The sequence below is a fragment of the Salpingoeca rosetta genome (genome assembly GCF_000188695.1).
Source record: "Salpingoeca rosetta unplaced genomic scaffold supercont1.4, whole genome shotgun sequence".
Classification (NCBI taxonomy): domain Eukaryota; class Choanoflagellata; order Craspedida; family Salpingoecidae; genus Salpingoeca; species Salpingoeca rosetta.
The window spans coordinates 358-24,979 of record NW_004754930.1 but is presented as its reverse complement, the minus strand read 5'-3'; the positions used below and the strand labels follow the sequence as shown (position 1 = coordinate 24,979).

Sequence of the window (24,622 nt, the reverse complement as noted above, 5' to 3'; positions counted from 1 at the left end):
CGGTGTACGCCTACGAGAGCAACCGCGGTCCACAGTACGCGCTCTTCAAGTACAACCCCGAGCTGAAGAAGATCGCCCCTGTTTCGCCACACCGACACGTGCGCATTGACCAAGAGAACAACGTGGTGCCTCAGCCGGCGCTCATCATGGACACGACTGGCGACTTTATCGACTTTGACGAGATGACTGTGGACGGGTATGCCAAGTTGTACTTCTACCACCCCGATGATCAAGAGCATGTGACGATTGTGGGCCACGAGGTGCGCGGTGATCGCACTGGCATCATTCGCGTGCGGTCGAACCAGCGCTTCTTTGTGGAAGTGGTGGTGGCTGCAGAGAACGTGCACGATGCGCCCGTGACGTACTACGTGGATGAGGACGCGGAGCTGCTCATGCCGCCCAACCTCATCTTGCGCGGTGAGGACCTGATCCTTGAAGGGCGCCTGACCAATGTGGAGCACCTCTACGTTGAGAGCGGCGGCGAGTTTGTGTGTGACGGCCAGTGCCACACAGCCCTGTTGACCCTGGAGAAATCCAACGACACAGTGGTGATTCACGGCATTGAGTACGAGGTGGTGGAGACGTCCAAGTCATTCTACCCCGAAGACGCGTACCGCAGCCTGCAGGACCCGCACAGCATGAAGTTCTCTACCGTAGAGGTCAAGAACACGGCGACGCTCAACATCAAAGTGCCCAACGCGGATGTGGAGGTGGCCGACTTTGACATCCGATTTGGCGGCCTCGTGCGCAGCAACACGCAGGTGCTCACGCTGAACATTGGCGAGTCGTTCTTTGAGCACACGGGCCGCCTGGTTGCTGATGGCAGCGGCTACGGCGCCAACACGGGCCCGGGTGCCAGCTCCGACACGGGTGACCGCGGCTGCGGTGGTGCGTATGCCAACGTTGGCGGTCGCGGTGACTACTGCTCCAGCCTTGGTTCCGTGTATGGCTCTGTGTTTATGAACTCGGGCCGCATGCCTGGATCTGGCGGCGGCGGGTCCAACGCAGGCGCTGGTGGCGGCCTGATCAACCTCCTGGTTGGCGGACGACTGCAAGTGGACGGGATGATTTCCTCCAGCGGCGGCAACGGCGGCAGCTACAGCGGTGGCGGTTCTGGTGGTGGCATCTACGTCAATACGGAGCGGCTGACTGGCCACGGCGTGATCCAGGCCAACGGCGGAAACGGTGGCGCATACTCCGGTGGCGGCTCTGGTGGCCGCGTGGTGGTGCACATCACGGCGCACGAGTTCAGATGGGATGGCGCTGTGACGGCGTTTGGTGGACGGTGCGGCGGCGCGTCGACTGACAACGGCGGCTGCCACACTGACACGGAGCACGGCGGTGTTGGGTCCGTGTATGTGCGCTCGCACCCTGACGACGGCGCAGCGTTCCACACGCTGATTCTGGACAACCGCGGGCGCAACCGCAACACGTATCCGTTCGTGCTGGATGAAGGCCAGGTGACCTTTGACCACCTGCACATGGTGAACAATGCGCGCTTGCAGTTCAGCACCAAGACGACGCCCTCTGCCCCCGCGTTCTTCAAGTCTGTGACTGGTGACCTGACTGGGCTCTTGTATGTGCAGTCTGGCCGCGAGGTGCACATTGGCGGGCGCGAGCTTGAGGCGTCGTACCCAGCCGTGGACATGACAGTTGATACTGACGGCCAGCTGGAGGGTACGCTGCGGTTCTTCGTGCGAGACACGTTCAACGTGCATGGCATGCTCTCTGGCGTGCAGTCGCTCTACCTGCTGCCTGGCACCCGCATGAACATCAACGGCGGGCGCACGACGTGCTTGGAAGGCACGTGCTCGGCCGCGGAGCGGAGCTGGATGGACAACAACTACATGTTCAAGGACCTGGTTCTGTACAAGGGCGCTTCGATTGTTGACTCAAACAGCAACGGCAACACCAAGTCGCTCGAACGCGTGAAGGACATCACTGTCCTGCATGCAGACAGGCTGCACATGCAGTATTCTTCCTCCGTGACGGCGTCCACGATTGCCATCTGGACACGTCAGGCCAAGGTTGACCAGCGAGCGAGCCTGTCCACAAACGCCCGTGGGTACACAGCGAAAACTGGTCCAACAACACCGACAGCACCGACTTACGGAGAATACTGCGCCAGCAGCGTCGCTGGTTCATATGGCGGGCGCGGTGGACGCGGAAAGCACGGCAATTCGTATTGCGGTGTCGAGGCTGGTGATCCTTATGGCCACGCATGTTACCCTTACCATGCAGGTGGTGGTGCAGGGGCAAAGTGAAGAAACGTTGATGCGGCGTGCGCATCGGCTGTGAACATGCGTGTGTGCGTGCATGTGTATGAGTGTGTGTGTCTCAAGTTTGTCGTTGTTGTTCGATTGTTTTGTCGTGAAATGGCATTGTGCTTTCGTTACTGTGTGTGCATGTATTTGTCTGATTGCCTCTGATTTTCTCTGCTTTTCTCGATACAAGCTGGCTTGATAAACAAGTGAAGACTTTGAAGTGCAGCGATGTCACAACGGTGACATGATCATTCATGTCTCCCTCAAGAGTCAGACAACCCAATGGTGCTGTCCTATTCCTTGCTTGTGCTGTCCTATTTGTCTCTCGTTGTAGCGTCGCGACACGACACCCGAAAACACTCTGAGATCTCATTCGCGATGATTTGTGTACATCATTGCAGAATGGCCAGCATCACACACGAAACACCGCAACATATTTCCCTTGTTCCAAGAACTACAACGAGCCACAACGCAACAACACCACCGACATCCTCAGCATCCATCCCAGAGACACAAACACATACAGAACAGAGACAAAAGAAACAAGCCCGCACGACGGGCGACACAGCAGCAGTGACGTGCGCCACCATGTGCACGGCCCGAGCTGCTTGCCTGCTCATCTGCCTGATCCTGAGTGTGATCGGCACTGCGGCAGGATACAGCGAGGGCGGCGGTGCGGTGCAAATCATTGCTTCCACGCGCCTTGAGTATGATGGAAGCGCCTCCTCAAACGGAGGCTCCGGCCATAGCGGCAGCGGTGGCGGTGCTGGTGGAAGCGTCTGGTTGGAAGCAGACTACCTCGAGGGCCACGGCACCACACAGGCTCGCGGCGGCAATGGCGGCTACCACAGCTGCTACCTTTGCACACCAACTTACGGCGGCGGTGGTGGCGGTGGACGAGTCTTCACCTCCGCGTTCCATGAAGCAAACATTGACATCCAACAGGGCTATTCTGTCGCTGGCAGCCCAACCTATGACGACGGCGACGACGGCTCGCAATGCGTGAATACCGCCTGCAGCGGCCACGGTAGCCTTGTTGCCGGCCAATGCCAATGCAACGCAGGCTGGGCTGGTCTGACATGCTCCTTTCAAGACTTTTGCGAGGCCAGCAACGGCGCCCTCAACGCTGCGGGCGAGTGCGTGTGCAATGCCGGCTGGTCCGGCTACCGCTGCGAGTACCAGTGCGATCGTGACTCGACATGCAACGGCCACGGCGAGTGCAGCCCGCTGGGCCAGTGCGTGTGTGACCCGTGCTATGGTGGCCAGTTTTGTGAACAGGAGTGCAGTGGCCAGGGCCAGTGCATCGCTGACCTGTGCCGCTGCAACGCATGCTTCCACGGCCAGTTCTGCGAGATTGAGTGCAGCGAGCATGGCACGTGCTCAAGCGGTGTTTGCGACTGCGACAGCGTGTGGTACGGTGAGCTGTGCGAGCTACCGGGCTGCCCCGGCCCCGACCGCAACTGCAACGGCAACGGCGCATGCAACGCCTACCTGCACCAGTGCGTGTGTGCCGTCGGCTGGGCGGGCATCGACTGCTCCATCCCAGACTGTCCTGGCGAGCCCGACTGCCTCGGCCGCGGCACCTGCAGCCCAGACTTTGCCGACACGCCGCGCTGCATCGACTGCGACGAGGGCTGGATGGGCATCGGCTGCAACGAGCCCTGCCTGCATGGAACAGAGACGCCCAAAAACTCTGGCACCTGCGTCTGTGAGCCTGGCTGGGCCGGCGAGGGCTGCAACCGCGAGTGCTCCGGCCACGGCAAGATCAACGCCACCACTGGCGAGTGCGTGTGCGACTTCCTCACGGGCTGGCGTGGGCCCCTGTGCGACATCCCGGGCTGCCCTGGCTACGGCGTCGACTGCACGGGCAACGGCGAGTGCAATAACGCAGACCACACGTGTACCTGCTACCCCGGCTGGCGCGGCGTCGGCTGCCACATCCCAGACTGCCCCGGTGAGCCCGACTGCCATGACAGAGGCACGTGCGACTCCACCAACTACGACATTGTGCGCTGCGTGGACTGCGTGGGTCCCTGGATGGGGTACGGCTGTGACGAGCCGTGCGTTGCCGGCACGGAAACCCCGCCAAACTCGGGCATCTGCGTGTGCGATCCCGGCTGGGCCGGCGTCGGGTGCGATGCAGAGTGCAGTGACAACGGCAAGTACAACACCGACCTGAAGCTCTGCATCTGCACCTACGAGAAAGGGTTTTGGGGTGACCTTTGTGACGTACCTGGCTGCCCAGGCAACGGCCCCTGTCTCCCAGGCAGTGAGGCAGAAGGCGTGTGCGGCTTGAGCGACGCCGAGCGCATGCGTGTTGGCAAGTCCTGCTCGGGCAACGGCGAGTGTAACACCGCCGACGCCGTGTGTGAGTGCAACCCTGGCTGGCGCGGCCCCGGCTGCGAGACGCCAGACTGCCCTGGTGAGCCCGACTGCTTTGGTCGCGGCTACTGCAACTTCACGCTGCCCAATCCCGTGTGCCAGAACTGCGAGCAGGGCTGGATGGGCCCGGACTGCAACACGCCCTGCGTCCACGGCGTTCAAGACCCTCCCAACTCGGGCATCTGCGTGTGCGACCCTGGCTGGACAGGCGAGAGCTGCAACCTCGAATGCAACGGCCACGGCACCATTGATTCCGCCACCAAGACCTGCGTATGCCACTACCTCTCCGGCTACTGGGGCGAGCGCTGTGACATCCGCGGTTGCCCGGGCAATGGGCCCTGCATCGGAGGCGAGACGGCAGACGGCGTGTGTGGCCTGAGCGGCGTGGAGCGCATGCGCATTGGCCAGTCGTGCTCTGGCAACGGCGAGTGCAACGCCGCTGAAGCGAGGTGCGACTGTGAACCCGGCTGGACGGGACCCGGCTGTGAGACGCCAGACTGCCCCGGCTCACCAAACTGCTTTGGTCGCGGGTTCTGCAACTACACGCTGCCAACACCGTTGTGCCAGGACTGCCGTGGCCCCTGGATGGGCCCTGCCTGCAACGACCCGTGCGTCCACGGCGTCCAAGATCCCCCAAACTCGGGCATCTGCGTGTGCGAGCCCGGCTGGGCAGGTCGTGGCTGCGACGCAGAGTGCTCCAACCACGGCCGCATTGTCAACGGCAAGTGCCAGTGCACGTTTGAGCTCGGTTACAAGGGCTCCCTGTGCGAGGTGCCTGGCTGCCCCGGTCTGTACGGCTTGGATTGCTCTGGACACGGCGAGTGCAACGCTGCCACCACGGAGTGCGTGTGCAGCCCGGGCTGGGCCGGTATTGGCTGCCACATCCCAGACTGCCCCGGCACGCCAGACTGCAACGGCCGCGGCTTCTGCAATGCCACTGCCCCTGGACAGCCCACGTGCCAGTCTTGCGAGGACGGCTGGATGGGCCCGGCCTGCGAGCAGCCCTGTGTGCACGGACACCAGGAGCCCATGGACTCTGGCTACTGCAAGTGCGACCCTGGCTGGAGCGGCCGCGGGTGCGATGCCATGTGCTCTGGCCACGGCGTCATCGTCGACGGCAAGTGCGACTGCTACACAACAGAGGTTGGCAACTCGTGGCGGGGCGAGCTGTGCGATCGCCCCGGCTGCCCTGGCGAGAACGGCAACTGCAACGGCCACGGCGAATGCAACGGCGCCACCGGAGAGTGTGTCTGCGACGGTGCATGGCGCGGCATCGCCTGTGAGGAGCCCGTGTGCCCCGGCAACCCGCCCTGTAACAACCAAGGCACTTGCGACCCGCTGACGCAGCAGTGCCAGTGCAACAGCAACTTCACGGGCCCAGATTGCTCGCTGCCGTGCGTGCACGGCGCCTTTGCCAACCAGACGGCGGGCTGCGTGTGCGAGGACTGCTACACGGGCATCAGTTGTGACACCGTGTGTGGTGACCACGGCGACTGTGTCAATGGCGTGTGCCAGTGCGACTTTGACCTCGGCTACAGCGGGCCCGGCTGTGAGATTCCCGGCTGCCCCGGCTCCAGCAGCACTGTGCAGGTCATCAACGGCACGCGCACGGTCCTGCAGCGAGGCGTGCCGCTGGACTGCAGTGGCCACGGCGAGTGCAACGAAGCCCTGTTTGAGTGTACCTGTGAGCCCGGGTGGAAGGGCATTGGCTGCGACACGCCAGACTGTCCCGAGGACTGTAATGACCGTGGCACGTGTCGCCCAGTCGTATTAGAGGATGGCACTGTCGATGTGCGCTGCACCGGCTGTGCGGTTGGCTGGATGGGCGAGGCCTGCGATGAGCCCTGCATTCACGGCCGCCAGGAGCCCATGGACTCGGGCATTTGCGTGTGCGAGCCGTGCTATCACGGCGACGGCTGCGAGCTGCTGTGCAACGACTACGGCACCTGCGTGAACGGCACCTGCGATTGCGGCACGTTCAACGGTGAGGGTTTCTGGGGCGAGTTCTGCCAGCGCCGAGGCTGCCCTGGCGTTGGATTGACTGCTCTGGGCGCGGCGACTGCCAGCCGAGCACCCAGCAGTGCCTATGCCACGCTGGCTGGCTGGGCGAGGGCTGCGACCAGCCGGACTGCATCGGTGACCCCGACTGCTATGGGCGCGGCACGTGCGAGGGCCTTCCCCGCGAGCAGCCGCGCTGCATAAACTGCGACGATGGCTGGATGGGCATTGACTGCAACGAGCCCTGCATCAACGGCACGGAGACACCCAAGAACTCCGGCGTCTGCGTCTGCGATGAGTGCTTCTCCGGTGCTGGCTGCGACATCATGTGCTCTGGTCACGGCACGTGCAACAACGGCATGTGCGAGTGCGAGCGACGAGCGGACGGCCTGTGGCTTGGCTGGTACGGCGATGACTGCAGCGTGCGCGGCTGCCCCGGCATGAACGGCGAGAGTTGCTCCGGGCATGGCGACTGCAACGAGGTGACCCAGGTCTGCACCTGCGACGATGGCTTCCGCGGCGAAGGCTGCGAGGAGCTCGACTGCCCCGATGACTGCAATGACCGCGGCGACTGTGTGTTTGATGAGGTCCTTGGCGAGCCCGTTTGCCGCAACTGCACGCAAGGCTGGATGGGCCCGGCCTGCGAGATCCCCTGTGTGCACGGCCACCAGGAGCCCATGGACTCTGGCAACTGCAAGTGCGACGACTGCTTTTCCGGCTTCAGCTGCGACCTGGAGTGCTCAAACCACGGCACGTGTGCTGAAGACGACGACGGCAACGCGTTCTGCGACTGCGGTGTGCCTGGCGTTGGCTGGTGGGGCCCCCTGTGCGAGGTGCGCGCGTGCCCGGGTGTGGGTTCGCCATGCACCGATCACGGGCTCTGCAACGTGGCCACGCAAGAGTGTGCCTGTGACGCCGGCTGGATTGGCACGGGCTGCCACATCCCAGACTGCCCTGGCGAGCCAGATTGCTTTGGTCGCGGCGACTGCACCGGCCTGCAAGATCCGCCAGTGTGCACCGGCTGTCACCACGGCTGGATGGGTCCAGCCTGCGACATCCCCTGCGTGAACGGCACGCAGATCCCCATGGACTCTGGCATTTGCGTGTGCGAGCCCGCCGTCTGCTTTGACGGCCCTAACTGCGACCGCGAGTGCAGCGACCACGGCGTGTGCGTGAATGGCGCATGCGAGTGCGACGAGGCGTGGTGGGGGCCCAAGTGCAACATCAAGGGCTGCCCCGGCACGGGCGAGAGCTGCACTGGCCACGGCGTGTGCAACTCGGAGGAACAGCTGTGCTTCTGCAACCCCGGCTGGCGCGGCCCTGGGTGCGACATCCCAGACTGCCCTGGCACCCCAGACTGCAACGGCCGCGGCACGTGCTACGCCGGCGTTGACCCGCCCATTTGCCTCAACTGTACCAAGGGCTGGATGGGCCCGGCATGCGAGCTGCCGTGCGAACACGGTAACCAGGTGCCGATGAACAGCGGCAACTGCGAGTGCGACCCATGCTACACCGGTGTTGCCTGCGACATTGAGTGCGGCGGCCTCGGCACGTGCGGGTGCAAACCCGGCTTTACCGGGACATACTGCAACGACTTTGACTGTCCCAACGGCTGCTCTGGCCACGGCGAGTGCGTGTGGCCGGACGGGGACGCGCTGCCCTCCTGCGACTGTGACACGGGCTTTGGCGGCGAGGACTGTGCCCAGTACGTGTGCCCCGGCGAACCCATGTGCTCTGGGCAGGGAGAGTGTGTCCTCTACTTCGATAGCGTGGTTCCGGAATGCGAGTGCTTCAACGAGAAGATCCTTGGCTCACGCTGCAACCAGTGCATCCAGGACTGGGCCGGCCCCAACTGCACGGTGTGGGATGGGCCTCTGCCGCTTGGTTGCAACCTCACGCAGCTGGCAACAGCGACGTACCAGATCAGCGGCAAGCAGTTCCTGGAAGTGCACGGTGTCAACGTGACCCTTGACGAAGCAAGTCGCACGTACGTTGACACCGCTGACCAGCCTGTCAACACCACGTTGCTCTGCACACCTGTTCCCGGCATGGACAGTGCCAACACCACGAGCAGCGGCAGCAACAATGGCACCTCGACGCTGATGGACGGCAGCAGCGGCAACAACAACAGCAACAGCACGGCGCCCAACCGGCGGCGTCGCGCTGTGATTGGGCGCGGCCACGCCTCGCAGGAGGCCGTGGCTGAGCGAAGCCGGCGCAGCTTTGTGTCGCCGGACCCAGCGCTCGGCATTTCCCTGGACAACCTCCAGTGCCACTGTAAGCCCGGGCGCAAGGGCGAGTATTGCGAGTTTATCGACTGCCCTGGGGAGCCGGACTGCAACAGCCGTGGGCTGTGCCTGGTGAAGGGCAACAACACGTTCTGTCTGTGCAACGACGGATTTGAGGGCGACGCGTGCGAGCGTTTGGTGTGCCCCGGCATCCCTGCCTGCTACGGCCGCGGCCAGTGTGTCGTGCCGCCCGGAAAGGACGTGCCCGAGTGCGTGTGCGACAACAGCTTTGACGGCGACGCGTGCGAGCGCTGCGCCGACCGCTACACGGGCCTGGGCTGCGAGCGCTGCGAGGACAACTACATTGGCTGGTCAACGAGGGGCTGCAGCGTGTACTGCGTGAACGGCCGCGGCGTTGGCGAGGATGAGGACATCTGTCAGTGCTACGATGATGATGACAACGGACACTGGACAGGTGCCAGCTGCACCTACTGCCAGGAAGGATGGGAGTACCCTGCCTGCACGCGCTGTCACGAGGACTACGGCGCCGAGGGCTGCGGCCTTCGCTGCAAGGCCGGGCACGGTGACGTCGTTGACCGCTCCGAGGTGGTGGCTGAGGACACCGGGTCTGGGTCGCAGGATGACAGTGCTTCGGGCGACGTATCGCTGTTGGCCTCGGATGCGCGCCCGCTTGTTCCCAAGCTGGAGTGCGTCTCTCAGACGGACAACGGCGTTTATGAGGTGTGGCTCGGCTACGAGAACTTCAACTCGGTTCCCCTCAATGTCCCCATCGGGCCGGACAACAAGTTTATTGTGACGCCCGCGGCAACAGACCTGCCACCCTTCTTTGCTGAGGAGGGCACATCAACCGCAGCGTCCACGGCAACGCGCACCAACGAAAACCTGGGCCAGCCAACCCGCTTCCGCTCCGGCCGCGTGCACTACGTGTTCAAGATTGTGCTGGCCACGGCAACCGACAGCTTGACGTGGGTCCTGACCAACACCAAGGCCAACTTCCACGACAAGTACCTGATCCTCCGCGTGGCAGATGCACCGGCGTGCACGGGCACCATTCCCGGCGACGGCGACGGCGACGGCGACGGCGGCTCTGACACCGGTGGCAGCACCACGACGCAACCAGACACTGTTGCGCCGACGCCCGCAAACGGCCTCGACGAGCCCGTGTGCCGCTGCCGCCACGGCTACTGGGGCGACACGTGCGACTTTGAGTGCCCGGGCGGCGGCAGCAACCCGTGCAACGGCCACGGCACCTGCAGCGCGACCACGGGCGAGTGCCAGTGTGAGCTGCGGTGGAGTGGCATTGACTACCAAGAGTACCGCCCGCGCCGCGACCTGGACAGTGACGAGGACAACGAGAGCAGCAGCGCCGACAGCGACGCATTATCGACACAAGCAGCGCGCAGGCGCGTGCGCCGTGAGTTTGACTACACGTATCCCAACCACCACGTACCAGAGCAGCATCCGTCGACCAAGGCACCGTATCGCACCAGCTGCTCGCGGTGTGCAGACGGCTGGATTGGCTATGATTGCTCCGTGGCTTCGACCGAGCTGACGCCCGGGCGAGAGCCCTACCTTGCTGTGGATGGCTTTGGCCACTTTGTGAGCATGGACGGCGCTGCGTTCAACTACTACGCCTCTGGCGAGCTGCTTGTGTTTGACTCTGAGCAGCCCGAGCTGAAGCTGCACGTGCGACAGACGACGTGCCGCGGTGGAAAGGCGTTCTGCGTGACGGCGGTTGCCGTGACTGTGGGCTCGACGGTGTTTGTGCTTCGCGCGCCGTACGAGGACGGCCAGGCGGTGCTGATGTGGTCTGGCGGCAGGCCGGTCGAGGTTGGCCTGGGAGGCCAGGTTGTTGATTTCACCATTGCCGAAGACTACGTGCTGCGTCGCTCCGGGGCGCACGCGTACACAATTGTCAGCGAGGACAAGCAGATTCGCATTGTCGTGCGCGTGTTTGGACGCGCCCTCAGCGCGCGCATGTACGCACCCGTGGGCATCTGTAACTTTGCTGGCGGCATGCTCGGTCACTGCGACGACACGCCCACCAATGACTTTGTGTTCAACGCCGACGGTGAGTTCCTCGCGGACGTTGGCCAGGGCACCATTGTCTCCACCAACCTGACGCAGACCAACATCCACGAGCTGGTTGGGCCCTTCTGGGCGGTGACCCGCGCCAACTCGCCCTTTGGCGTGGTGTACGGGTACGCCGGCTACAACGAGCGGCGCGAGGATTCCGTGGCAGGGTTTGCGCTGCACTTCAACGACACGGGTTGCTCCAGCAAGCCGCTGTACACGTTCTCCGACGCCGCCATCACGCTCGAGTTTCTCGTGTTTGCCGAGGCGCACGGGGGCACGCTGCTGTCCTTTGCCACAAGCCACACGTTCGCCGTGGTGAACCGGCTGGTGTGCCTGGACAGCGTCACGCCGTGCCCGCCCGAGTTTGTCTCGGGGCAGCTCGTCATCATCTGGAATGGCCGCGTATACGAAACGGACATTGCGCTTGAGCTCGACAGCTGGAACCAGATTTCGCTGGTGTGGCGCCCGTCCTCAACGGCCTCAACAACCTGCTGGAGCTGCACTACTTTGTGTCGCACCCCACCATCGGCTCGGACGGCCTGCCACAGCCCAAATCGTTTACGTTTGTGCTGGCCGGCAACCCGTTCCGCCCCGGTGGGACGCTGACGCTGGGCCAGTTTGGCCTCTCCACCATTGGCGGCGACTCTGCGCCGGCATCTGTCTTTGTCGGCTCCATTGACGAGCTGCGCATCTGGAACAAGCGCCTGACCGCGCGCGAGATCTCCCGCACCTGGGGCACCAGTGTGCAGCCAGACGCCAGCGGGCTCGCCTCCCTGTGGAAGTTTAACGAGGGCCAGGGCGAGAGCGTGCGCGACAGCGCGTCCAGCATTGACTGCGCGTCGGCGGAGTTTGACGCCCCTTGCCTCTACCTGCCACCGCGCAGCGTGTACCGCGCACCGACCTGGCGCTTCTCGGACGCCAACATTGCCATTGACAGCATGTCGACGGGCATTGACGCGCTGTACAAGACGTCGTGGACGAGCGTCACGCTTCGTATCGAGGCCCAGCGCCGGTGTCAGGCCGCCTTCAACGCCACCTCCGCCTTTGGGGTCACGTGCCGCCAGCTGGGGCCGGCCATCCGCCAGTACTTTGAGGACTCGTGCACGGCCGACATTTCGCGAGGCGAGGCCCTGGCGCTCGGCATTGTGCCCATCGTTGGCTTTGCGGACATGTGCCAGGCGTCCTTGGACGTCGTCACGACGTGGCCCGGCGCCTCGTACTGCCAGTCTTTCCCGCAGGGCGTGATCCGCTTCCCAGACTTCTTCGGTGCTGCCTGCAGCCAGACGTGCTTCTTCGGCACCTTTGACGCGGCCTCCAGCTCTCCAAGCTGCGCGTGCCTTTCAGGCTATTGGGGCGACTCGTGTGCGGGTGTGTGTCCGGGCGGTGCGGTGCACCCCTGCTCCGACCACGGGACGTGCCGGGTCACCTCGGGCACCTGCTTGTGCGAGCCCGACTGGCAGGGCGACGACCAGTGCTCCTCGTGCACGGCTGGCAAGTCTGGCGCAGACTGCTCCGTGTCTGACGTAGACCTGCCTGTGGTGCAGCTGCCGCTGTGGTCCATCTTTGGCGAGGGTTACTTCACCAACCTGATTGGCCGCTCCTTCACGTTTGATCTGCAGGGCACGTTCCTCATGAGCGCGTCCCCCACTGAGGCGTTTGAGGTGTACGCGCGCCAGGTCAAGTGCCTGTACTCCTCGGCCTCGTGCACGAACCAAGTGCGCATTGTGATTGAGGACGACGTGACCGTTGTATTGGACGCGGACTTTGAGACGGCGGCCGTTGCGCTGCGCGTGGGCGGCTCCCTGCTCGACCTGAGTGGCTCGCTCCAGCTCGGGTACGGGTACAAGCTTGTTCGCGAGTCGCAGCGCTCGTACGTCGTCACCGGCCCAGACTTCCTCAAGGTCACGGTGACGCTCTCCGGCAAGTTCTTCAACGTTGACGGGCGTGTGTCCCGCGACTACTGCAGCGCGTCGCTCGGCATCATGGGCACGTGCACGGACGGCGGCATTGTGCGGCGCAAGCTGCAGCCGTACGACGGTGCGTATGAGACGTGCCGCGTGTCCGGTGCGAGCCACTGGCGCACGATTGGCGACGCCGTGTTTTCGGAGCCGCGCAGCTGTGACTACGTCATGCTGCGCACGCAGAACCAGACCATGAGCGTCACGGCCAACGACACTGCTTCCTCGGATGCGTTTGCCGTCTACGTGAAGCACGTGGCGTGCGGGGCAACGCAGTGCGTCGGCGGCCTGGCCATTGAGGTCCCCGGCATCCCCACCATCGTGCTTGCATCCGACACGAGCGTGCGCGTTGGCCGCAGCGCCGTGTCCTCCTTCCCCGCCGAGCTCATCAACAACCACGAAATCGTGCGCGAGGGCGCGACGGTCCTGGCCAAACTTCATGCCAGCAAGGTGTTGGTGGCATGGGACGGCTACGAGGCCGTGGTGAAGGTGGCGGAGGATGTGTACGCTGGGGCCGTTGAGGGCGTGTGTGGCGGCTTCCCTGGGGTCGACCCTTTTACCAAGAGCGACGGCACCGTGGCAGGAACACAGGCGGGCTTCTTCAGCAGCTGGCAGACTGCTGACGCCAGCGACGCGCTGGGCACCAACCCAGCCTGCACCGAGCCCACGCGGCCCACACCGCCGGATGCCGGGGAGGCGTGCGCCAGCATCCCTGGTGCGGACGAGACGCTTGCACAGGAAGCATGCTCGCAGCTGCTACCTGGAAGCGGCTTCTTCGAGTCGTGCCGCAGCAGCAGCGGCAGCAGTTCTACGCTGGACTTTGGCGCCCTCTTTGATGCGTGCATTGATGAGGTGTGCCAGACAGCTGAGGAAACAAGCGAGAGCACGTACAAGCAGGCTGGGTGCACGTTTGTGCAGACGGTGAGCGAGCTGTGCATCGCCGAGGGCCACACGCGCGACGCCGCTGTGGTGGATCGCTGTGGCGTGTGCGACGGTGACGGTTCCACGTGCGCGGCAGATGCGACCTGCACCGTGCGCGACGGCATGCTCATTGAAACCTTTGATGAGCACGTGTGGCAGTTCCCCGGCATGTGCACCTACGTCGTCGCCAAGGACTGCGAGTCCGACGCGTTTGAGGTGCAGGCGACGCTTGCGGCCTGTGGTGACGGCTCTCAGCGGTGTGTCGTTGGCGTTGCGGTACAAGTCTTTGACTATGACACCGTCTCATTCTACGTGAACGACGGCGTGTGGGAAGCTTTCGTTGGCACGGAGCCATTCGAAGGTATTCGGTTTGCGCTGGGCGGCAGCAGTGTGGTGTCACGTCTGTCGTCTGGCTTTGAGGTGGCTGTCCCAGACCTCACCCTGACGGTCACCTGGTCCGTTGTGACAGGCAAGATCGCCGTTCAAGGAAGTGCTGCGTTCCTGGGCAAGCGCATGTGCGGTCTCTGCGGCAACTTCAACGGCGTTGCCAGCGACGACACAATTGTTGGGTTGATGGAGGACAATTCCCCGTACCTTTACGGGTCTCAACAAGTTGTTGGCTTCACGAGCCACCTGCTCAAGTTTGCCAACCGCACGTGCTCAGACGAAGAGGAGCCGCCTGCTGCTTGCAACTCGGATGCTTGCCTTGCGCTCAGAGATCGGTACGGTGCATTCGCTGCCTGCCAGGCTGTCGTTGATCCACAGCCGTACATTGACGCGTGTGAATCTGCCCCATGCGAAAATGCCCATGCATCAATCTGTGCTACACGCGACGCATATGCCAACGCCTGCTTGGAGGCCGGGGCACCTATCACGCTTGAGCCGAGCGCTACCGATGTGTGCACGCCCTGCAGCAGCGAGCTGCCCTGTGCTGGGGAGGTTACATGTGACTATGCATTCCGGGGCATCTTCAAGTCTTTCTACCAGGATGTCAGTGTTCCCATGTATCCGTCGTGCACGTATCACCTTCTCTCGATGTGCGGTGGCGATAGCAGCGGCACCGTTCCTCTTGGAATTGTCGCCAACTTTTCGAGCGCCGACAACAGCGTGGAGTCCATCACCATTTCCGCCGGCGAGGACAAGCTGTCGCTGTTTGTCAGCAGTGCATCAGACGTCCCCGTCGCCACCTTCAACTCTGAACCACAGCGGCTTGCTGCTGGTCATGTGTTCGGGTCACACATGCACATCGCAGGTATCAGCGATGAAGGTGTTGTCACAGCCGCCATCCCAGATGCGGGTGTGCGTATTGTGTTCAGCAGCACGAACGTTCAAATCATTGCTCCCGAGCAAGGCATCGGCCATCAGGATCAGGCATGTGGCCTCTGTGCTTTGCCAAACACCCAGGCACCAGCACCTGAAGATGTGCAGAAGCACGCAGTCACCGACGCGGTTTGCCCCACGTCTGTGACTGTGACAGAGCAGCAGCCGTGTGCAGCGGCTACAGCAGAGACACTTGCTGCTGCAATGGAGTTTTGCTCAGCGCTCTCTAGCAATGCAAGTAAACTGGCCTTTGAGGCCACGTGCCCCACGCTGGCTGCGCGCATGGACGATCTTGTACGTACATGCATCGAATCCTTCTGCAGCGCATCAGAGGCTGCGGCGTGCGACGCCATTGCCCGAGCAGAGAAGGAGTGTGGTCTGCGACTGCCCACAGCCACCCGCGATGTGTGTGGGGTATGTGGTGGTGACAGCTCGTCATGCATCCTGCCATACGTGAGCGCCTTCCGCGGCTCTTTCTGCAGTCTTGATGGCAGGCTTGGCTTGCTTACCGAATTTGACGCTACAACCACAGTCTTTGAGAAGAAATGCGCGTATGAGGTGCTGACCTTGTCTTCTTCTTCTTCTTCAGCGAGTTCTGCTACCGTTGGCATCGAAGATTCTCGCGCGCATGTGCTGTCCATCCAGACGCAAAACGGCGGGGCCGACCTGGCCATTGCTGTCTCCGTACCAGCTGACAATGGTGCGAACGACATCAACACCAGTCGGAGCAATGCGACGACGACAATCACAGTTGAGGTCAGAGACGGCGGCAGTACTGTTCTTGTTGATGGCTCTGATGTGACTCTGCCCGCCATGCTGGGCAGTAGCGACATTGGGCTCGTGAGTTCAACGGGTGCCGTAACGCTGTTTGGTGGCCTGGTCAAGGTGAGCCTCACCTCATCGCAAACGGGGTGGTCCATTGCCGTGCATGCCTCACTTCTGCCTGGCGCTGGAGCTGGCGCAGATATCACATCCGCGATGACAGACGTGCGTGTCAGCGGCGGCGTTTGCGCTGGTGGCAGCGTTGGGTCACTCCAGCGCCTTGGCGACGACGTTCTGTTTGTATCACCGACGTGCAACGCGCCGGAGCCAGAGGACGCTGTGTGCGACAGCGCAGGTGCAAGCGAGCGTGTGCAGAGCATGTGCAGCATTGTGCTTGGAAGCGACTATGCTCCGTGTAGAGAAGCAATCAACCTCACCGCCGTGTACGAGGGATGTGTTCGCGCCCTCTGCTCTCTACCGAGCTCGACGGCCGATGCGGAGATGACGAATGAGCGCTGCAGCCGGCTAGCAGCCCTTGAGCAGCATTGCTTTGCCAACAATGTACAGGGCATCGTCTCAAGTTTCGATGTGTGTGGCGTGTGTGACGGAGATGGCTCAACGTGCAACCTCGCCAATGGCTGTATGGCCTTGGACACCTCCGTGATCACGTTCTCACCCGATCCCCGCTACACGACAAGCTCCAGCGTTCTCATGACGTTGGGCGACGTCAGCAACGAAACAACATGCAGCGTGTTGCTTCTGGAGACGGAGCACTTGCAGGTAATGCGCAACGTGCACACCGGCGCTGTGACCATCACCGTAAATGACACAACAGCTGTTGCGTCTGGCTCACAGCAAGAGGGTGTCGTCCAATCCCTGCTGATTGATCCGCGGCAGTCTGGCCGTGTGCTGCTAGGTAAAGATCGCATTCTGACGGGCTTCCCATACTACCTGCCGTCCCTCTTGCTCACGCACGACGGTTCGGAGATGACTGTGCACATGTACAACGGCACAGCAGTGGCGAGCGGCACGACAACACCGCAGCCGCTGCTGGTTCAGGTTCGCGTCACAGACGGAGCTGATTCCAGAACGCACGTGCAAGTTGGAAGCAATATCATCACCGCTGCCTCCATCAGCGGGGAAACGAGGAGTGCGTGCCTCGCGTCTGTGTCTGAGACACCGAGCAACGTCCTTGCAGCCGCGTCAGCATCAACCTGCAACGTTCAACCCAACGACAACGGCACAGTTGTGGATCCTCCGACAGCGACTGATGATGGGCTGTGCGATCTCGCAAAGACACTGTGCGCCGACCTCAACGATGAGCAGCCAACGGCTCAGTACGAGCAGTGCCGCTCCGTGGAGCCCACCAAAACGTATTTCAGCCTGTGTGTACTGCGTGTGTGTGCTGCCAGCTCAGCGGCAATTGCCCGCCAGGAAGCGTGCCACTTGCTCGGCATGTACGAGCGCGCGTGCGCCACGCGTACCGGTGGGCTGCTTGAGATTGACTCCGTTCGGGATGTGTGCGGCATCTGCTACGGTGATGGCACATCATGTGCGCAGACTAGCGAACAGTGCAGCCTCTCTGGCGTGAATTCTGTGGTGACGCTCGACGATGCTGCACTGGGTACCGTGCCAACTGAGTGTGAGGTGCTGCTGCTTGCAGACAAAGTTGATGCGCAAAGCCTGTTGGTGACGCTTTCACGCCAGACGACTGACACGTTTGCAGTCGGCGTTTCTCGCCACAATAGCTGGCAGCTAACCATCGCCAGCAGCGGATCGCTTCAGGTGCAGCACAGTGGCGATGCGGGTACAGTGGCATATGATGCGGGTGCTGGTGTATCTTTGCTCTTCCCCTCGGACGACACGCGTGTCTCGCAGCTGTCCAGCAGCGCAACTGTCACCGTCGCCATCCCGGCATACGGCATTGCCATCACGGTGTCGCCCGTCTCAGTCAAGCTGGCCATTCAGGCAGACCGGGTTCCCGCAATGTTTGGCTGGTGCACGTCATTCTCTCGCGTTCCAAACGGTGTAGCAAGCGTTATAAATGACGCGAAAACACTGGCCATATCTGCAGAAACAGCCATGTTTGCACCAAAGGTGTGCGTCCCGCCACCCAAGGACACTACCACTGCTGCAAGCGGGCCGTGTGCAGATGCAAGCGGAGACGTCCAGGCACAAGCAACGGAGTACTGTAACGTGCTTGCCCGTGCCAACAGCGAACTATCGCCCTGCTTCTCCGTCCACGACCCATCTGCATACCTCGAGGCGTGCTTGGCCTCGTACTGTTCTGCTTCCACCCAGAAACTTGCGATGCAAGGCAGTTGCACCGCCATCTCTGACTACCAGCGCACGTGCAAGCGGTCGCTTGTCGTCATTGAGGATGTCGTTGACATCTGCGGTGTCTGTTTCGGAAACGGCTCGGCATGCGCAGATGAGTGGACCAAATGCACGCTGCGTGGAGCATCTGCCGTACGTCCCTTTGAGACGAACAGCACGTTTACATTTGCGGGCACGTCGGCGTACACGGTTTTGGAGGATTGTCGATTGTCTTCCCTCTCTGTTACGCTCGAGCGCTGCTCGTACACGCAAAGCGGGACTTCTGTCGTGGTTGAGCTTGACCGGCCACAAAACGCCACCACAGAGGTCATTCGCTTGCTTCCCAGCGTTGTGCACGTGACTGCAGAGCAAGACGGTATGCGCTCTGACTTCACCCTGGCGACGCTCTTGGGTATCCGCCGCAGAAAGTTTTGGCCCGTGTTTGGTGCTGGCGGCATCTTACTCAACGGCGTCAGGCAGAGGGCGCGCACACGCGTCTCCACCGGCGACGAGCTGCAGTTTGTCTTTGGTCTGGCCACGGTTGATGGCGGGTACGTGTTTGAGTTCCCCTTCACGACAAACAGCGGCACCGTGCTTGAGACAGCGGCCGCGGGTTTGACTGTGCGTACGCCTCAGCTTGTGCTTGCGTTTGACGGCGAGGACGTCGTCACCACGCAGGTGCGGAAGCGGTTGCTGGCACGTGGCTGCGGGCTCTGCATGGGCGCAGCGCACTTGAGTGACAGCGTGGCTGCCGCGTGGGCGTTTGGTATCCAGTGGGCCAAACCAGAACAGTGTGGCACTGGTGCCAACGGTACCGTTGTTGTTGATCCAAACACCCCACCCCGCAACCCTTGCGAGCAATCTGAAGAGCTTCTGCAAGTGGCACAGGACTACTGCCACGTGCTGCGCGATACCGCTGGCCCGTACGCAACATGTCTTGCCGCTGGCGTCGGCAGAACCAGCAGGCTGTTTGAGCAATGCGTGTACGACTTTTGCATCACCCTTGCAGCTGAGGCGGAGTCTGCCACGGACACCACGAGCATTTCAACCGACACGTCCGCCATAATCGATCTCAGCTTAACCTTGTTGATTGGAACACCGGCTGCCAAGGCCGCATGCACAGACATTGTTGCGCTGGAGGACCTGTGCATTGAGTCTGGCTTCACTGCCATCGAGACGGTGCTGGATGAGTGCGGCGTGTGCTTCGGTGACGGCTCCACATGCGCCTCCTCCAACCTCCAGTGCGCCGTGCTCGGCTCCCACGTGGCCACCGTCTCCAACGACCTGCAGACGTTCCACGGCCAGTGCTCGTACGTGCTGGCCGAGGACTGCGCCCACGGCTCGTTTGCCATCCACGGCTACAAGCCCGAGGGCTCGGACGCGTTTACGCGCCTGCTTGTGCGCATTGGCGAGCAGGCGCTGGAGCTGGACGGCCCGCGCGTGTTCCTCGACGGCATTGAGGTCACCGAGGTGCCGAGCGTGCTGGATGGCGGCATTGTCGTGCGCAGCGACGGCTTCGACCTCATTGTCACCGCCCAGCGCGAGGGCTTGGTTGTTTCGTGGAACCCGTTCTCGGGCCAGACCGCCATCAGCGCGCACGTGCGTCTCTCCAGCGTCCTGTGCGGCCTGTGCAACACCGCCCTGGACGACGTCAGCACGTACGGCAGCAACGTGCCCGGGTGCGCCGTCAACGGTACGTGTACCTTCGAGCAGGCCGGCCTTACCTGGCACTCGCCCGAGACCGACGCGCTCTTCCTTGGCCCTTCCGGCGCCATGTGCTCGCCGCGTGTGTTGGAGCGCGACAGTCCCTGTCTCAACAACGCCACGCTACAGGCGCTGGCCGAGGACTACTGCGCCGCACTTGCCAGCGACGTCGGCCCGTATGCTGCCTGCCACGCCTGGGCCAGCCCGTCCGCGTACGTTGATGCGTGCATCAGCGACTACTGCACCGGCGGCGCCGAGAAGGCGTGCGGCGTGTACGCTGCCTACGAGGATCGCTGCCTCAAGAGCAGCCCAGACCCCGTGGAGGCAAGCAGCGTCATTGACCGCTGTGGCTTGTGCTTTGGCAACGGCGAGTCGTGCCTGGAGACGTACAGCGTGTCCACCGTGTTTGGTGACCCCCACTACGTGACCCTGGACAAAACCGTGTTTAGCTTCTCCGGCACGTGTGACTACGTGTTTGCCAAGGACTGCCTGTACAACGAGTTTGAGATCCACGTGCGCAACCGCAACGTGACCAACGCCGGCATTTCCACTTTTGGCGTTGGCATCACGTCACACGGATCACCGGTCGTGGAGCTGCAGTTCACTGGTGATGTGCTTGTGGACGGCCAGCTGCAGACCAAGCTTCCGCTGCTGCTCAGGGGCGGCACCACCGTGTCCCGCACCCTGCAGGGCACCCTGGTTGTGACCATGGGCAACGGTGTTGAGATTGAGTACACTGAGGACGCTATCCTCTCCGTGTGGGTCCCGGACCGCTTCTCCGACCGCGTCTGTGGTCTTGTCGGCAAGTACGACAACGTCACCTCCAACGACCTCGTCACCAGCGCCGGTGTGCTCACCACAAACGCGTACAAGTTTGGGCTGAGCTGGGCCGTGGTCAACGTCACGTCCGCGCCGTCGACGCTGTTTGCTTCGAGGGAGGGCGTGTGCTACCATGAGCCCGTGCCGCCAACGCCCGTTGACCCATGCGCTGACGCAGATGCGCAGGTCATCGAGGAAGGCCGCCGCCGCTGCACCATCATTGTGGACACAGACGGCCCATTTGCTTCCTGCCACCGAGTGCTCAGCCCTGAGCCGTTTTATGAGGCATGTCTTGCTGACATGTGCTACCCACTGCACGCCACGTCGGCGATTCGCCAGTACGACATGCTCTGCAAAGACCGCGGGTGGGCGCCGCAGCCGCCCATCATTGACCGCTGCGGGGTTGCGTTTGGCGATGGCTCCTCCTGCGCGCAAGAACTCGCAACCTGCTCTGCATTTGGCGGCGTTCACTTCACCACATTCGATTTGAGTGCGTACGACTTCGCGGGAACGTGCTCGTACGTTCTAGCAAAGGATTGCGAGGAAAGCTCATTTGAGGTGCAAATCATTCCACACCCGACTGCCGGAACCTTTGCCGTTGGCGTGCGCACGCTGGGTCAGCATCACATCGAGGTCCACAGCGGCACACTGATGGTCAACGGGAGAGTGACTAGTACCGCACTCCTGCCCATGCTGCTTGCTAGGGACAGCACACAAATCTCGCACGAGCTTGACGGAACCCTGAGCATTGAGCTTCACAGTGGCATTGAGATTCGCATCTCCAACGCGCTCTCCAGGATCACAGTCTCTGCCACAAGCTCATTCAAGGGCCGCATGTGCGGCCTATGCGGCGATTTTACTGGCTCTGCGATCGACGACTTCAAGACGGCGGATGGATATGTATACACTAGTATCAACACGGCAAGAACGTACGTGTTTGCCAACAGCTGGCAGGTTCCTGAAGGCACCGCGCTCATTGATTCTCATAACAGCGAATGCATTGGCCCCGTACAGCCTCCACCAAACCCGTGCAACCTCGATTCGTCTGCCTTGACAGAAGCAAAGCGCCTGTGTGTCCTCAGCCCAGGCGCAGTCGCTGATTCGGCCACATGCTCTGACTCACTCGTCTCATCTCTGTACGACGCCTGCTTGCGTGACGCGTGCCAAGCCCTCACGTCCGGCCGCGCGTATTCACAGTGCGAGGGCGCAGCGTCATTCTTGGAGTACTGTGACGCAAACAACGAGTATGTGCGTTTCCTGGCATGGGACCGCTGTGGCGTGTGTGGCGGCGACGGCACTTCGTGCGCAGAGCAGTTCCCGACTTGCACCGTGCTCTCCAGCGGGCAAGTCCTGTCCGTGCCAGGCGCGATTGTGAAACCGCTTGCCGAATGTGACTTTGTGCTGGCTAAGGACCCACATGGCGTCTTTGAGGTGCACGCCCGGTTTGTGTGTGTGCCGCTTCACGGCACAGGGCTCGGCGCTACCTCCAACATCCACGTTGCGGTGTCGCCGCTCTTCAACAACGCAACCGGCGGCCTGTGCGCCCTGTACAACGGCATCGCTGCAGACGACAGCGCCACCGTCGACTACGACCGCGTGTCGCGCGCGTCCTCGCTGCTGTGGTACGACGCGCCCAACACGTGGGAGACGTACAACAAGCGCCCGGACGGCTACCAGCCCTCGGACGAGTGCCAGTCTGCGGAGCTTGAGGCGCAGGCAGTGACGGTGTGTGCCGCTGCCGGCGACATGGCGCAGGAGTGCATCAAGGACGTGTGTGCCACGGGTGACCTGGACGCGGCGTGGCTCATGATTGAGGCGTGGAGGTCGCGCCAGGAGGCCGAGGACCGCCTGCGCGACCGCACAGACGGCAACGGCACAACAACCACGACCACGACGACCGCTGCGCCCTACACCACCACGTTGCCGTTGGAGCCCGAGCCACCGGTGATCGATCCTCGCCCGCCCGTGCAGCCGCCAGTCGACTCCTCACGTGGCGGCCTGTGCACAAGCGCGGGCGACCCGCACTTCACCACCTTCGATGGCGCGCGCTTCGACTTCTACGGCGTGGGCGAGTTCTACCTGCTGCGCTCGCCGCTGGTGGAGGTGCAGGTGCGGCACGAGCCGCTCGGCAGCGCTTCGGGCAACACGGCCTTTGAGGCGCTGTTCCGCGAGTCTGGCCTGCGCGTGGGCATGTACCCGAGCACGGGCCGCCTCATCGTGCGCACGTACAACAGCCTCGCTGCGGAGCTGAGCAGCAGCAACCCCACCTTCCAGGCCTCGCTGGACGGCGTGAACGTGCGCTGCGAGTACAGCCGCTCGTGCACGCTCTACTCCGAGGCACTGGGCTTTGAGCTCACGGCACAGGGCTCGCGCTACCTCAACATCCACGTTGCGGTGTCGCCGCTCTTCAACAACGCAACCGGCGGCCTGTGCGCCCTGTACAACGGCATCGCTGCAGACGACAGCGCCACCGTCGACTACGACCGCGTGTCGCGCGCGTCCTCGCTGCTGTGGTACGACGCGCCCAACACGTGGGAGACGTACAACAAGCGCCCGGACGGCTACCAGCCCTCGGACGAGTGCCAGTCTGCGGAGCTTGAGGCGCAGGCAGTGACGGTGTGTGCCGCTGCCGGCGACATGGCGCAGGAGTGCATCAAGGACGTGTGTGCCACGGGTGACCTGGACGCGGCGTGGCTCATGATTGAGGCGTGGAGGTCGCGCCAGGAGGCCGAGGACCGCCTGCGCGACCGCACAGACGGCAACGGCACAACAACCACGACTGCAACTCCCTTTATCGACTCTTCTGTTTCACCACCTCCTGCTCCACATCAGTGCTATGCACTTGCTGACCGTCTTGGTGATTTTTCTTTTTGTCACGAACACGTTGATCCTCGACCGTATGTTGTTGCATGTGAAGAGGCACTTGTTGTTGTTGACACCGAAGTGAGCTCCACGCTTACCTTTGTGTCTGGTTCTACATCAACAGTTGCAACACCCATACCGCCTTCAACATGTGAGGTTGTGCAGGCTTACCGTGACCAGTGTGTGCGGAGCGGTGTGACGTCCATCCCGGCCATCGTCGATGAGTGTGGGGTGTGCTTTGGTGACGGCAGCACGTGCTCGGGCTCTTTTATGACGTGCTTCATGCGCGACGTTGGCCTTGTTCGCACGTTCTCTGGCTACGAAAATGCGTTTTCCGGCATCTGCGACTACGTGGTTGCCAAGGACTGTTCGGCCATGTCTGAGTTTGAGGTGCAAGCGCGCAAGACGGCGTGTGGCCTGAGCTCGTGCAACTCGGTCGTCGCGGTGCGCTTCGGCTTCAACCTCGTCGTGGAGATTGCGGGCTCCTTTGTCACCATCAACGGCCAGGAGACCTCCGCGCTGCCACTCACCACCGTGGAGGGTGTCGTTGTGCAGAAGGGCGCTGGTGTTTTCACTGTGCGCCTGCCCAACAGCGTCACAGTCACGTGGGCACCAGCGTCTGGCCAGCTTCAGGTGCGTGCGCCAGCTGTCACCTTTGCCAACCGCGTGTGTGGCCTGTGTGGACAGCCGCTGAGCGCCGACGCCACAAACAACGACGATCCCGCGAGTGGCCTGATCACGTCCAATGGCGTTGTGGCCGCCAGCCTGTGGCAGCACGCCAAGAGCTGGCTCGTGGACACGGAGGCTGCGAGCCTGTTTGTCGACCCAGACCCGTTCTGCACCATTGATGACGTTCCCCCGGCCGATCCATGCTCCTTCAACGCCACCCTCGCCGACTGGGCCGACCGCGTGTGCTCCAAGACGTTGCGTGGTCGCGAGTATTCCGCGTGCCATGCAGTCGTCGACGTTGCGCCGTACATTGAGCTCTGCC

The 24,622-nt window shown here is 62.6% G+C and overlaps 1 protein-coding gene across 1 annotated transcript in view; it reads left to right on the top strand.

Moving 5' to 3' along the window:
* PTSG_01083 (tenascin C) overlaps positions 1-24,605 on the top strand; it is a gene marked incomplete at both ends in the record, with an annotated part of 44,746 nt that extends 20,141 nt beyond the window's left edge. Inside the window, 5 exons of the mRNA XM_004996995.1 lie at positions 20-2,241; positions 2,920-6,596; positions 6,713-11,371; positions 11,407-17,303; positions 17,343-24,605. Coding sequence (XP_004997052.1) covers positions 20-2,241; positions 2,920-6,596; positions 6,713-11,371; positions 11,407-17,303; positions 17,343-24,605 — 23,718 coding nt within the window. The remainder of the gene's footprint in view (positions 1-19; positions 2,242-2,919; positions 6,597-6,712; positions 11,372-11,406; positions 17,304-17,342) is intronic.
* Between the last annotated feature and the right edge of the window lie 17 nt (positions 24,606-24,622).